This window comes from Coptis chinensis, chromosome 2 (genome assembly GCF_015680905.1).
Source record: "Coptis chinensis isolate HL-2020 chromosome 2, ASM1568090v1, whole genome shotgun sequence".
Lineage (NCBI taxonomy): Eukaryota > Viridiplantae > Streptophyta > Magnoliopsida > Ranunculales > Ranunculaceae > Coptis > Coptis chinensis.
In genome coordinates, this window is record NC_141457.1 from 74,865,691 (window position 1) to 74,880,704 (window position 15,014).

A 15,014-nucleotide genomic window follows, 5' to 3' on the forward strand; every position below is an offset into this window, starting at 1 on the left:
TGGGTTGAAAAATGGAGCAATATGGTGAGGAGAGAGAATGTGCGCGAGCTTTTATATATATATATAGATTTCAGACGTGGAGGTTTGGGCTGAAGCCTTTTTGAGCCCATAAAACTCGAAATTATTACCCAATCTCATATCTCACGTGATCTCTTCTAAAACCCTTTTCTCAAAAAAAAAAAAAACATTTCACAAACCTCAAAACCCTTGTCACATGAAACTCTGCTTCTACCCATTCTAGGGTTCCCACTCTTAATCTCATTTCACTACATTAAATCTTTAAATCTCAATGGCTTCATTTATTATCAGAAATCCTAATTCAAAACGCCTTTTATCATTCTCCCCTTGCTGTAGGCGTGGACCCATTTCCACTCATGTCTCATTCTTTGAATCAGGAAATGATCAAGTTTCTGAATTTGGATCGCTGTGGAGATCTATGGCCACTTTTACTAGAACGTTAGCATTCTTGTTTTTATAAAGTTTCCATTTTTACATGAAATTCATCTATTGTTTTATTAGTGTATATTGAAAATGAATGTTCGGGTTGTATTGATAATAGTTACGTTACTTTGATAAACACTGCCATTAGTTGAGTCTGTTTTGTGTAATATTTTCACGACTAGTAATGTTTGGCATTTTATTTTTCTTTCTTAGACGAGTGTTTGTTTTGTGTGCTAATTTTAGTTATGTTATTACCTTATTAATTGTTAGCTTATGCAATTGATAGTCTTATTTTGTTTACCTTTACTGCAGAAAACCTCATGTTAATGTGGGCACTATTGGACATGTCGATCATGGGAAAACTACTCTGACTGCGGCAATTACAAAGGTTCGTAATCAATTAGCTTATTGAGACTTTTCACCATGGTTGTTTTTCTTGATCATTTTTGTTTTCTTGCATCTTTCTCAAGATTTTTGTTTCATTTTGTTCCCCCTCAGGTATTAGCAGATGAAGGAAAGGCTAAGGCCATTGCTTTTGATGAGATTGACAAGGCTCCTGAGGAGAAGAGGAGAGGAATTACCATTGCAACGGTATGTTATCAGTGTGCTCTTTTTTGCTTATTATTATTATTTTATATAGATATACACACACTGAGGTTCGCATAGTTTAACGGTCTCTTTTGTCAAACAATATTATCCTTTCGGCATACAGTTGAGCCTACTTCACTTTCCTATGTGTTCAACAGGCGCACGTGGAGTATGAGACTGTTAAGCGGCATTATGCACATGTAGATTGCCCAGGACATGCAGATTATGTGAAAGTGAGCTGTCTATAATTCCAGTTCTAACACATTGCAGATATTAATTTATCAAGTGAATAAATGAAAGAAAATATTCATGTGTAGGTTTTAAGTTTTAACTATTCAAAGCATAAATATCCCTTACTTCCCATCTTACTAATAGACCAAAACTTAAATATCCCTTATTTCTGTTAGCAATAAGGCCACGATTAAGGATCTACTTTCCGCTAGTAAAAACGTTTTGTTCCTTTGATCCCATGATGTAGAACCCTATGCACGGATACGGGTACAGGTACCGATACGGCGATACCGGTACGGGGTACGATACGGCTTTTTTGAAATATTAGGATACGGGTACAGCCTATGGTTACGGCTAATTAATATGAATACTTTAAAATATATGTGTATTCTGAAAATTATATTAGTAGTTTTTTGAGTAAAGTTAGTCAAGAACATGTGAAAAACTATTAGAACACATGTCAAAGTCAATACAGCTTGAAGCCTCAAGAACAATTTACATTTCAATGGAGTAGAACTATCGGATCAGGTCTATTTCAGGGATTCCAGTACCCGTCGTACCCGACCGATACGGGTGCAATGACATTTTAGGAGTATCCGTGCATCATATGTAGAACCTTCTTCAAGTGCATGTGGAGAGCTTTAGTAATGACTTTATAGGTACCTTATTGATAGGTGTATAGTGTGAAAGACTTGTAGTTTCTTTCTTTTTTTGGTAGCAAGGAATTGAAAGTGTTGTTAGCCTCTAAATCAGGAAATTTCAGTTTTCGCGTTCTTTTGCCACGTTGAGAATATCCTCTCCCAAAAGCTCCTACAGCTTTTATCAAACTCCATAGGAAATCCATTGGTACCCGGGGAGTTATTTCCGCATAGAGTGTTAAGAGCACCTCATGGTTCTTTGAATGTAAAAGAATTTTGAAGACATTCTTATCTTCAAAAGGGATGACGTTGAATGGAAGGTCCTGAAACTTTGTTGTCCACGAATAGGTATTTTTCTAGAGTGACTTATAAAATTCAACTGCATTCTTCGTAATAGATCTTTAACTCACCAAACCAAATATGATTAAAAGTAATTAACTCGTTGGACCATCTTCTTTCATTAGCTTGTAAAGTAGTTCTTGCAGATGTTTTTTTCCTTTTACTTTATGTTGTGCTTGTAGGTTTTCTTGACCTACGCTAATGAAAATTTTCACTTTACTGACCCGAAAATAAACTTCTTACATTAGCAACTTTTTGAAATAGCTTTTGTCTTCCACCATTTTTTTTTCTCTTTTTTCTTTTATTTTCTTTCTTGAAGTTCCCTATTGCATTTGTGATTGCTCATATAGTCATATGTATGGATGAAAAAGAAAAGAAAAGGCTGTTTCTGTCTCTCTCTCTCTCACACACACACATGCACCATATGTTATCTTATTAATTAGTCTTAATTTCTCTCTTTCTAATAAAATTATTGATTTTCAGAACATGATCACTGGAGCTGCCCAAATGGATGGTGGCATTCTAGTAGTATCAGCGCCGGATGGACCCATGCCACAAACAAAGGAACATATTCTACTTGCACGTCAGGTGGGGTATATGCCATGGAATTAGTCATTTATGATTAATCTTGTATGTTCTAGAGTTCTCCAGCATGTCATTGATTTGCTTTTTATAGGTCTAATGTTTATATCTTTTACATGATCAGGTTGGCGTTCCTTCGTTGGTGTGCTTTTTAAATAAAGTTGATGCTGTTGATGATCCAGAACTATTGGAGCTTGTGGAAATGGAGCTCAGGGGTATGATGGAAATTGAGTAATATTATTTTTTGCTCTCATTTGATTTTGGGTAGTGTGAAATGGTTACTCTGAATTGTTTGTGGCAGAGCTGCTTAGCTTCTACAAATTTCCTGGGGATGAAATTCCAATTATTAGGGGTTCAGCTCTGTCAGCACTGAAGGGGGAAAATGATGAAATTGGTAAACAGGCTATATTAAAATTGATGGATGCTGTTGACTCATACATACCTGATCCTGTACGTCAGCTTGACAAGCCTTTCTTGATGCCAATTGAAGATGTTTTTTCAATTCAGGTGAGTTTTTCAATAAATACATGAACATAGAGAAATATTAACGGGTTGAAGTATGGATTTGTGATTCTGTGCCTGATACTTGAATTTTTATGTACTCTGTAGATGCTGATTTATTTATAGGTTTGAGTTAACCCACATGTGAAGTAATTATCGTCAAGGCAAAGTAACTATTTAAAGTAAATATATTAGCATAGTTATAACTATATGTAATTGATTCCTAATTATTATATATCTTTTACCTATAAAAAAGACAAGATACCATTCAAAATCTCTTCTTGCCTTTAGATATGCGTAATTACCAATACTTTTGTTTTTGCTAAGGAAACCAATTATTTTATTGCCTTTTAATTCAAAATCTGTTAAGTTTTTGTCAGCATTTATTCTATATTTCTATATAATGGTTAAATCATCCTACTCCACCTTTTGATTAATTGATTATATATGTGCGCTAATAGTATCGTTGCATGAAACAGCTACTGAATACTGGCACATCTTTGTTTGGAAGTCTTCATTCACCTTATTGCAACAAACTGGTCTACAGTTTGAAAGTTATCATGAAAATTTGAATAAAAACCAATTCACTGTGACGATAGCATATGTGCGACATGTGCACACTAACCTGTAGACTAGTTGATTGATATAGCATGGAATGTTTTTTCTAATATTGTTTATAGTATGGAAAAATAGTGGACTTCTAGGACGCTCTTTTGGTCAGTCTAGTACTCTAGGAAATTGCAGACACGTGAAATTGGTTATTTTGGAATGGCAAATTTAATGTCAACACTAAGAGTTCTTTTTCTTTTTTGATCGGTCAGACAAAGCATTCTTTGACAAGTGTATATGAGTTATTCATGAATTGTCTAGCCATTTGGTGAAACAATGCATTAGTGATTTACGACAAATTTCATGATTTATACTTCTTTTTATAGGGACGTGGAACTGTTGTCACTGGCCGTGTTGAGCAAGGGACTATTAAAACTGGAGAAGATGTTGAGATTCAGGGATTGATGCAGGTACTCTTGAGTATTCGATTTTACTGTATTAAAGTTTGTACTCTATATTTGAACGTCTATTTTTTTTTCATGATCTTCTAATATGATACTTCAGTCCTATGAGGAAGTATAGCCACGGATAGGCTTCCAACTTTTGAGTCTTTTTGAAATCCACTGGACCCAGGACAAGAGGTTAACTAGTTTAAGGTTTAGAATGTAAATGACATATACCTTTGGTGTCCCCCCAGACACCACATGAGGATTGGTTTGGGAACTCAAACCAATTGATCATGATGGGCCATCTTTGGGACATTCAAAAGGTGTATGTCGACAAATTTGCTTTCGATGTTCTACGAAAAAATGTCTTGCACTTAGTGCAGGCTAGGGGATGAAAAGCTATACAATGGAGCATTAGTGCCTTACTGTGAATGCTTGGATGTGAATGCATAAACTTTCACAATGATTTATGTAATGTTACTACCTGTATCTGGTAAACTTATGTTTGATCCTGATTTGTGTCTTTTTTGTTGTTGTAGGGGGGTCCTCTAAAGAGCACTGTAACTGGCGTAGAAATGTTCAAGAAGATCTTGGATCACGGAGAGGTGAGTATTTTGTTTCCTTATTTATTATTTTCAAAAAAAACTTCTTTATGTATTGATTGTATTCCAAGCTATTAGATATTTGAAAGGGGGGTCTCACTGTTTCCTTTCTTTGTAGGCTGGTGACAATGTTGGTCTTCTTCTACGTGGTTTAAAACGTGATGATGTACAACGAGGACAAGTGAGTGATTTTAACCAAGTGTCATGTCGGAATGATTTGGAATACTCTAATCCGTATCACTTAACATCGTTAATTTTAGCACTTCTGTAAACCACTATCAGTAAAAAGAATAACTCATTGTTAGAACACTAAATAACTTGAGATCATCATTTATAGAATAAGATTAAACTTCCTTTTGTGCTCCTTATGGTAATGGTTTTATCCTGCTGTTCTATAATCTGCAATGTAATGATTACAGGTGGTCTCTAAACCCGGTACCATAAAAACTTTCAAGAGGTTTGAAGCAGAGATATATGTCCTCACTAAGGACGAAGGTGGTCGCCACACCGCATTCTTTTCGAACTACAGGCCTCAATTTTATTTGAGAACTGCAGATATTACTGGGAAGGTGGAATTACCTGAAAATGTTAAGATGGTGATGCCTGGCGACAATGTGACCGCTATTTTTGAGCTCATATCATCTGTGCCTCTTGAAGCAGGTTTTCCCCCTCACTTGAACCTATTTAGTAGAACATACATATTCTTGAAATGCTTGGATTTATTTGTGTTTGATCTCTATTTATTAGAAACGTTATTTTTTTACTATAAAATGGTGACAAGAGTTTTTGCTAGACTTTTCAGTTGTTCTATTCCATTTTCTTCTTCTATAAGGTTATATATATGAGCACTTTGAGCACTTTAACTCCTGTTTATGTGCCTTTTTATACCCGGGGAAATATGAGCATCATTTGAGTTAAATTACACTGAAACTTCTTCTGTATGAAACGTTACACCCCAGTTGTGTGGAAAGGCATCTGTGCCAGTTGAGAGAGTGATTGTTTGGGTTGGTGATCGGAAGTGGATCACTGATTGTTTGAGTATGACATTTCAATCTCTTAAGGATGTTTTAAATATCTTGTAGAGTTCAAGTATCTTCTATGGCTCATATTTTTAGCTAATGTTATCATTAAGGTTTTTTCAAGGCCAAAGGATGTATACTCTCCCTATTACGGAACAAAATATGTTTTAAACCTTGGTTTACAATTCTCGTGTCATACCACCATGCATCCAGTCCAGTGTGGGACCACATTTAGAGACTGACAATAGCTCTTTCTTGTTGAAGATTATTGGAGCTTGACCACATGCTAAGTTTTTATTTTCTTTTGGCTCTAACAGGACAAAGATTTGCCTTGAGGGAGGGAGGAAGGACTGTTGGTGCAGGAGTAGTTTCAAAGGTGATCAGCTGAGATTGTCCAACAGTGCCTAATATTTTTCAATGTTTTATTTTTTATTCTGTTCACTGCAAAGAAGAACAACACATTACTAGGGCGCCACTTACTGAAGAATTCCTTGTGGTAACATGCAACAGTCTGAGTTGATGTTTGATTTCAGCATTTTCGGAATTGAAATAACAGTGACATAGATTTTTCGAGTTAATGTTGAAGTAGGTTTTTCCTGTATGTCTTCCAATTGCGAAACATTCAATGCCGTCAAGATTGTTCTGTGAAATTCCTATCTGTATTTGAATAAAGAGATTTGCATGTTCAGTATTATGAAGTAGACATTAGACAGGTTATGTTATATATTCTCAGGACTATTCATGGTGGGTATATATATATACTAGCAATCGTGCACATGCGTTGCATGTGAATCTCAACATAAGTAAAGCAAATTAACCAGCATCTTTCCCTTATGATTCAACAGTCTATATTTGCGTACAAAATTACAAACATAGTTCAAGAAAACTATACAACAGCAAAGCATGCAGACACGGATAATTTTCTCTAAATTTCATAAGTTCCAAAGCACAGAACAGAAAACTAGTTGCATCTGTAAATGATATTATATACTTTTTTCCAACTAAGTAAAACTAATATGTTGTGGTAATGAGTTTCTGAAAACCAACCGTGTTTTGAAAACGAATCTACCACAAATCAGCACACAAAAAATGTATGGTTTAGCAACACCAGACACGTCATCATTTCATGCAGAAAGAGTACTGGATTTCACAATTGCTTCTGCTCAGCACAAAAGAGTACATTGTATTCTTAAATGTATATCCTTATCAAGTAGATCAATCACCCAGCAAGCGTAAACCACAATAACTATGGATATTTCTAAATATCCACAAAGGTGTCACAGACCATAAGTCAGTAGCACGACATTATTTTTCAGTATTTGGGCGATGCACGGTTTCACAATTTACCGTTCTTTAGAAATCTCACAATCCGTCAAAGGAATGAAGCTTAGAATCAGCAGGCGCACTCACTCAAACGGCATACCTTTTGCATGATGGGTCAGCGAGGAAATGAGAACAGCGGTCACTTCTGCATAAGCACTGTGACCATTAAACCCAAGAAAAAAATTAGAATTTCATTGAGTTTGATTTCTAGACTATTGATAAAATACAAAGATTCAATACTATGAAGCCAAATTCAAAGTGTTTTTTGTTTCAGCATGCTATTGCCTTTCAGTCTATAATCAATTTTTTGTTGCTCAAAAGTAAGTGCACACTATCTGATTGTCCTAGAAAATTAAATTGTGGTTCATCTCTTCAAGCATCTCATAACAGGGTAATCAGCAAGCTTGCAAAATGCTTGCAACCATCAAGGCAGACCCCTGCAATTACAATGACAAATAACCCAAATACAACAATTATAATTACGTTACTCCGTAAGACTGAACTTTAGAGGGAGGCTCATATTCAATCATATCCAAAGAACAAAAAAACTCACTTATGATGCGAGGGGCTATCAATCATCTAGCTCTCAAGAGCAATCCAACTAACTCTAATCCCCCTAACCTAAGCAACAAATAAGTTATGCACTGCAAAGAATTCTAGAAATAAACCAAAATGCATCAGAAATTTAACAATCAAGAAAAATAGCAAGTACAAAGCATAATGAATTCTCATAATAGTTGATTAATACCAACTTAAGTTCCCAAACTTTTAAGTGGTAAATCAACTCATATTGACTTTTTTTAGGAACCACAGGAAAACTTACACAGGTAGAAAGTTGAGAAGGACAATAACACGGGAAGAAGCAACGCTGAGGTACTTATAATTATTGAATTTACATATCAAGTAGATAACAAATCCTAAGATAACTCCATTAATAAATTGCAGGTATAACAAAAGGGGGGCCGAAAACTTGTAAACAATAATAGATTACATTATAACTATACAATGAACACATAATTCTTTCATAATAAATATTCACTATAGTATTTCTTAATGCACATAGCCACACAAGATATCTATTAACAAACAGAAGCTTCTTTGTAGTGGAAATAAAATTGCATTTATAAGCAGAGTGTAGATAGTCCTTTATACTATCATGTTGTTTACTTATCTCATACTAATATCCGCTGTATGAGATCTGTAAATACTGGAAAACCGAAACATATAGTGGCCAATTTCATGTAGTAAGCTGCACAAAAAACTAACCCTAGCAAATATTCTGATTGACGCCTAAATACCTAAGATAAATTCATCTCCAATGTGACACAATGGTTTTCTAGTACAAAACACTCTGATGGTTTCCGGAAAAATATGCTTTTAGAAAATCCAAATTTGATAAGAAAACAAACTTTTTGTCTCTCCGCCAAAATTTAACCCAATAGCAATGCAACAACCTTGAATTGGTTCTTGGTGCCAAAGGTCAAAATCTCGTCACTCACCTCTCAGATATTTCTGCACATATCGCCGAAACATTGTGATGACACCATGATGGAACACCAGTAAACTAAATGGACTTGGTTAATCAATCGGAATATTAAGCTGCTACTGGAATTTACCTGACTTCAACACTTATGGAAGAAGGTGGACTTTCTCAAGGCACTAATTCTACAACTCTCGTAAAGGAGGCCACATGCTATTAGTTGTGGACTTGTGGCTATGAGGAGAAGACTAAATGGGGGCAAAGAGGTGATTGTATTTTATATTCTATTTGTGTGTGGCATATTGACATGCATACTTTAGTTGCAATGACACTGAGTTGCATAAAGTACTTCATCCAACGCAGGCAGGGGCGGACCTAGGAGAGGGCTGGACCAGGCTTCAACCCAGGGTCCTTTTGCTGAAAAAAAAAATCCTATGCTACCTAAATATAACCCAGGTGAGAAAATAAAACTTTGTTGTATTTAGACCATTTCATAACTAGGTAGCTAGGGTCTGACAATACTGATAGATCATATTTACTATGCATTCTCTCATCGTTCTTTTAGCTGGCCGACTTCCACTCACATGGTTTCCACAAGATTACAAGAATACGTAACCAAGCTCCTCATAACTTCAATGCAACTCGGACAAGATACTGCAAAGGGTTATCTTGGATGAACATATAAGTTAGTTCTACAACGGAAATGCCATCTTTGCTTTTGGCCATGGATTGAGCTACACCACATTCAATTACAATAGCATTTCAGTGACTCCTAAGTTTATTTCACTTGAATGACAGTTATCGATGAGATGCAAACAAGTCGGGTCTTTAAATTGCATTGCTTGATTTGGTGGAATGTAGGCTTTAGATATGTGAAAATTGAAATGTTGATATGGTTCGTTGGTTATGAAATTTTGTATGTTATGTGTGAATGTGTCGTCGTGTCGAGATGTACTGTTTTTCTTTTTTGGATTTGAATTTTGGTGCTTGTTAGAATCGAAATTGTGGAAAGAAATGATTTTGACGCCCGCAAGACCTGTAAAATACCGTTTAAGTAGTTTTACTTTTTAAATAGATTTGTAGTCGAACTTGATTAGATATTTTGATGAATTAGTATATATTTGGCTACTTGTGAATTATGGTGTTTCAATTGTTTATTTGGAATGTGTCTATTATTTTTTTTTGTTTAAGACTCTTGCTATCGTTGTTTAGCCCGGAGAGAGTTGAAATGCTAGATCCGCCCCTGAACGCAGGTTATCGGAGTTGCCGAGTTGGTTAATCACGCCATATGTTTCTTATGAGTAATCTACGTTCTTAAATTCTTTCCATTTACTAAAAGTTGCAAACTAAAGATAATCTAATTGCATAGTATATTTGACATTGATTTTAGCTCAAAGCCTAAAAAAAAGTACTTATATAAACTACAAAGTACCTTAATGTAGATTGTCAAAGTACAAAGCAACTTGCTCACTACTGATCACTAATACAAAGCAAAGTGGTGAGAACTGACCATAGACCGTACTAACTGTAATGAATCACAAAATGATAGAACATCAATTAACGCAAGAGAACGAAGAAGGAAAGACAGAGAAATACCTGTTGACTAATTCCTTATTATCCCATTCTTCAACCATTCTACAGGAAACTCACCACCTGAATCAAACCAGAAATATAATTTACACAAATATTACAACAAACCTATACTGAAAATGCAATAAATCAAATACTTAACAACGTTATATAACAGAATAACATAAATTTCAATAAAATTCATCAAAAACAAACTGAAAATCTCAACTTATCTTAAAATTTAAGCTTACGACGCAATGCCCAAATTGTAAAAACCAAACTTACCTTCGAAAACCATGATGGAACTGATCTCCCTTGAAAAGCTTGCTGAGAACACCATGACGTTTGGGTTTCCAATTGGTTTGATGCTTAATTGATTATGTCCGAAGAGAAATAGATTGAATTCTAATCCTAATTGAGAGAGAGAGAGAGAGAGAGAGAGAGAGAGAGAGAGAGAGAGAGAGAGAGAGAGAGAGAGAGAGAGAGAGAGAGAGTTTTGTTAAGTGACGGAAATGATGAAAATGCCCCTGTGATGGACACAACGTGACACCAAATCACTATTCCTCATACCCCATATTTTTCTAATATAGTAATATTTCAGTGACTGTAAACTATTACTATTCTTATAAATGGTAATAGTCGAATGCTTGAGTTGGCATGAACATTAGAGAATGCAACATGTTGCATCTCTAAATACCTTTTGTATTTTGTTCTTTTTCTTTTAATACATTTTAACTTAGAAAAAAAAAAAAAAAAAAAAAAAAAAAAAAAAAAAAAAAAAATATATATATATATATATATATATATATATATATATATATATATATATACGGTTTGTCTAGAGTGCCACTCTTATAGTGACACTCTTATCTCACACTCCTCTTGAACCGTCGGATTACATCCTGATCTCAAAGGATCTAAAAGCTAAAAATCTTTGGCCCAATACAAAAACAAATGGGGGTATATCGGTCATTTCGTACAAAAATCTCAAATCCAAAATTTTGGTCGACTTCTTCTCCAGCCCAACCCTTCTTCTCCAGCAAAATTTGGATCTCTCTCTCCCCCATCTTCTTCTCCTCACTCACTCGCTCACTCCCTCCTCACAAAAATTTGGATCTAAAAGCTAAAAACGATCTCCAAATCCAAACCCATAGAAAATTGAAAATCGAAACCGAAACCGAAAATGGAAAATGGAAACCGAAAATTGAAATCAACAATAAAACACTGTCTATGGTAAGATCTAATGTTTTTTATTTTATTTTTTATTTAGATCTGTTGTAAAATGTTCAAGATATTAAATTTATATTGATTTAGATCTTTTGTAAACTGTTTAATATGTTAGTAGTAGTTGGAAGAATGTGGAATTTTTTATGATATAAGTTAGTACAATTAGGATTTGATCTGACTTTGGATGGTTTTAGATTGAGTCGAGCGATTATGAATCCATTCAGCTATCTAAGGGTTCAATTCCTTCTATTTTTATGTTGTATCATGATGAATATGTAAAGTTGTGAACCATAATTTAGTTTCGCATTTCATTCATTTAATTTCATTTAATGTATAAATTTGAACACTCAATCCGATTTTAGCCAAAGCGTCCAGTTAACTATTTAGTCAGTAACTGATATATTCTTTCTCCCTTGGTACATGTCATTTGCGACCTCCTTCACACTTGTGTAGTGCCTTATGCTGCTGATAAAGTCCTCTTTGTTCATTAGCTTACTAGCAGTGGCAGAATCTAGACAAGGCTATAGCCTCATCAAATGATCAATTTGATTTTGAGGTTTCCTTCCCTTCACTGCTTCGATCTCATTGTTGTATTGCTATTTTACTTAGTTACATTTCAATGGATAACTAGACTATATTTTACAGGTTAGTTACATTTTCTACGATAACGAGACTATATTTTACAGTCGGTGGCACCCTTATTTCCTGAATCCTTGACTCCAAAAGAAGGTGTTGTTAAGAAAGTTCATTCTGAGGAGAAATTTGGACCTCAATCTGAAAAGAATAAAAGCTCGAATGGTGAGGTTTTTCTTCCGTTCTTTTTTATCTATATATCTTGTGTGTTTCTTTGGTCCAATGCATTTGGTGTTAATGAGGTTTTGAATCATGTAGGTGTTCCGTGGTCATGGTCTTGACTCACGATGTGGATGGGCTCACGTAAGCTTGAATCAAACTTTAATTCCAATCGTTACAAATAGATGAATCAAGAAACCTGTTGCTAAATTAACATTGAATCGATATGCTTAAATATGTAGGGGAAACACTTTAGATAACCACGGACTCATAACATTTTGCAGGGCATCGGGGTTACGATAAGCAAAATGCTCTTGTGGAGGAGTTGCACCTCGGCTATTTCACCCAGGGGAAGTATATAGGAGACAAGTGCTCATTCGTGATCATAGGCCCGACAATGGTTTGCAGTTTTTATTTTAGAAATATTAACAGTGTGACTCTTTGTAACTGATGCAGGGAGTTTCTTGTAGAAGCTGCTAAAAAGGTTGGAATAGAAGGAGCAGCGGAGTTTCTTGATGACCCTAATAAGGGAGTCCAAGAGGTCTATTCTCCATAAACAAATAGGTTTTTTCTTACATTTACACTTATTATTTTCTTTTTAAAACTGACATTCTTCTTGGTGGTTATCTGAAGGTTTACGCTGAACTTGAGAAGTACTCCGACCACATAACAGGCGTTCCATACTATGTGGTATGTGCTCCATCTCATCATTATTCTCACTAAGAAGTAAAAGAAAATTTTCCTTCTGTTGATATTATGGATTTTTTTTTTGCCTTACTAAGACGATTCTTCTGACAGATCAATGGAAAAAACAAGCTCAGTGGCGGCCAACCCCCTGAGGTCTTCGCAAGAGCTTTTCGGCGGTGACTAAATCAATGTAACTAGGGTGCATTTGTTGGAGATTTGTACCTTACCTTTGTTCAGCTTTGAAAAATAAATTGGTTTGGATTCGAGGACGCAGTTGTTTATGTACTCTATTGATCTGTCCCCGGGCATATTATGTATTCTATTGAAGCATTCTGTCTCCGGGCATATTATGTATTCTATTGGAGCATTATGTCTCTGAGCATATTGAAACGGACTGCGCATTTTGGTATGTAATGGTGATTTTAACATGACATTTGTCTATTGTGATATAGTAGCTAACCATAATTCTTAACTTAAATTTAGTCAACTTAAAGATCTTCGGTTCGCATTAAGCCAAGCAAATACAAATTGAACTGCACTGCCGACGAGCTGATATAATGTCATTGATGGCCACTTACGTTCCTGAGAGGATTGTGATTCCAGTGTACACTTCGCAACTACCAAATAGTGCGTGTAATAAAAATTTGAAGGATGTACATGAATGCCCATTGAGCGCCAAGTCCAGAATTGAATAATCTTAGGATGTGTTTGATTTGTAGGAATATAGTTCCGTGGGGGAACTGCCATTTTATATGTTTCGTTTGATTCAGAAACTCAGAGATACAGGACAGAGAAACCATGCTCAAAAATTGCATTTTGCCAAGTTCGACTGTTGAAAACACGTATTTTTTACAATCCATATGCACACTTCGTTTGAGACCAACTTAGTTGACAATGTTATTTATCTTGGATATTCACAAATTGTACAATTTTTTCACTTCCCCTTCAGTTTTCTTTACCCGTTGGTCTTTCCGCGGCCATGCCGTTTGGGACTAAGTCCAAACGGTGTGGCCACACCGTTTGGGACAAAGTTCAAACAGACACGCCATTTTTTTTGCAAGTTCAAAGTCCAAACGGCATGGCCACACCGTTTGGCCTTAGTCTCAAACGGCATGGCCACACCGTTCGGCCTTAGTACCAAACGGTATGGCCATGCCGTTTGGGACTAAGTCCAACGGTGTGGCCATGCCGCTTAGGACAAAGTCCAAACAGACACGCCATTTTTTTTTGCAAGTTCAAAGTCCAAACGGCATGGCCACACCGTTTGGACTTAGTTCCAAACGGCATGGCCACACCGTTTGGCCTTTGTCCCAAACGGCATGGCCACACCGTTTGGACTTAGTTCCAAACGGCATGGCCACACCGTTTGGCCTTTGTCCCAAACGGCATGGCGTGTCTGTTTGGACTTAGTCCCAAACGGCATGGCCACACCGTTTGGCCTTAGTCCCAAACGGCATGGCCACACCGTTTGGCCTTAGTACCAAACGGTGTGGCCATGCCGTTTGGGACAAAGTCCAAACAGACACGCCATATTTTTTGCAAGTTCAAAGTCCAAACGGCATGGCCACACCGTTTGGCCTTAGTCTCAAACGGTGTGGCCATGCCGTTTGGAACTAAGTCCAAACGGTGTGGCCATGCCGTTTGGGACTAAGTCCAAACAGACACGCCATGCCGTTTGGGACAAAGTCCAAACAGACACGCCATTTTTTTTGCAAGTTCAAATCCAAACGATATGGCCACACCGTTTGGGACTTAACCACACCGTTCAAGAAGCAAAAAAATAGATCTTTTGTGTTTTGGCAAAAACATTGCGTACTGCATTAGATTTTTGTGTTTTGGTAAATAACATTGGGATTTTTGTTGATAACATTGGGATTTTTGTGTTCTGCATTAGAGATACTAATAGAGATAACATTGGGACAATGTTCTGCATTAGATTATTAATAGAGATACTTCGATGTGACAAATTAAAATGCGCAAATTGTTGGAGAGCACAACAG

The 15,014-nt window shown here is 36.1% G+C and overlaps 1 protein-coding gene and 1 pseudogene across 2 annotated transcripts; both read left to right on the plus strand.

Annotated features, from left to right (window-relative positions):
- The first annotated feature begins 66 nt into the window (after nt 1-66).
- Nucleotides 67-6,630, plus strand: LOC147517824 (GTP binding Elongation factor Tu family protein). The gene is made up of 12 exons (XM_086589895.1): nt 67-456; nt 754-829; nt 940-1,032; nt 1,188-1,262; nt 2,721-2,825; nt 2,944-3,034; nt 3,121-3,326; nt 4,256-4,339; nt 4,855-4,920; nt 5,036-5,098; nt 5,337-5,577; nt 6,254-6,630. The coding sequence occupies exons 1-12, from the start codon at nt 290-292 to the stop codon at nt 6,322-6,324; spliced, it is 1,338 nt and encodes a 445-aa protein (XP_086446021.1). The 5' UTR covers nt 67-289; the 3' UTR covers nt 6,325-6,630.
- A 4,632-nt stretch (nt 6,631-11,262) lies between these two features.
- LOC147517825 (uncharacterized) lies at nt 11,263-13,194 on the plus strand (annotated as a pseudogene). Its single transcript, XR_015213091.1, has 8 exons — nt 11,263-11,268; nt 12,038-12,091; nt 12,208-12,338; nt 12,427-12,471; nt 12,570-12,696; nt 12,784-12,868; nt 12,961-13,017; nt 13,126-13,194. The product of XR_015213091.1 is annotated as an uncharacterized LOC147517825 (transcript).
- Nucleotides 13,195-15,014: the final 1,820 nt, after the last annotated feature.

What these genes read in the sequence shown, in the direction of transcription:
- LOC147517824 (XM_086589895.1), top strand. Translation starts at nt 290, where the DNA reads ATGGCTTCATTTATTATCAGAAATCCTAATTCAAAACGCCTTTTATCA. An exon ending in GACATGCAGATTATGTGAAA is followed by an intron (nt 1,263 to 2,720) that starts GTGAGCTGTCTA and finishes ATTGATTTTCAG; the next exon opens with AACATGATCACTGGAGCTGC. An exon ending in AAGATGTTTTTTCAATTCAG is followed by an intron (nt 3,327 to 4,255) that starts GTGAGTTTTTCA and finishes TTCTTTTTATAG; the next exon opens with GGACGTGGAACTGTTGTCAC.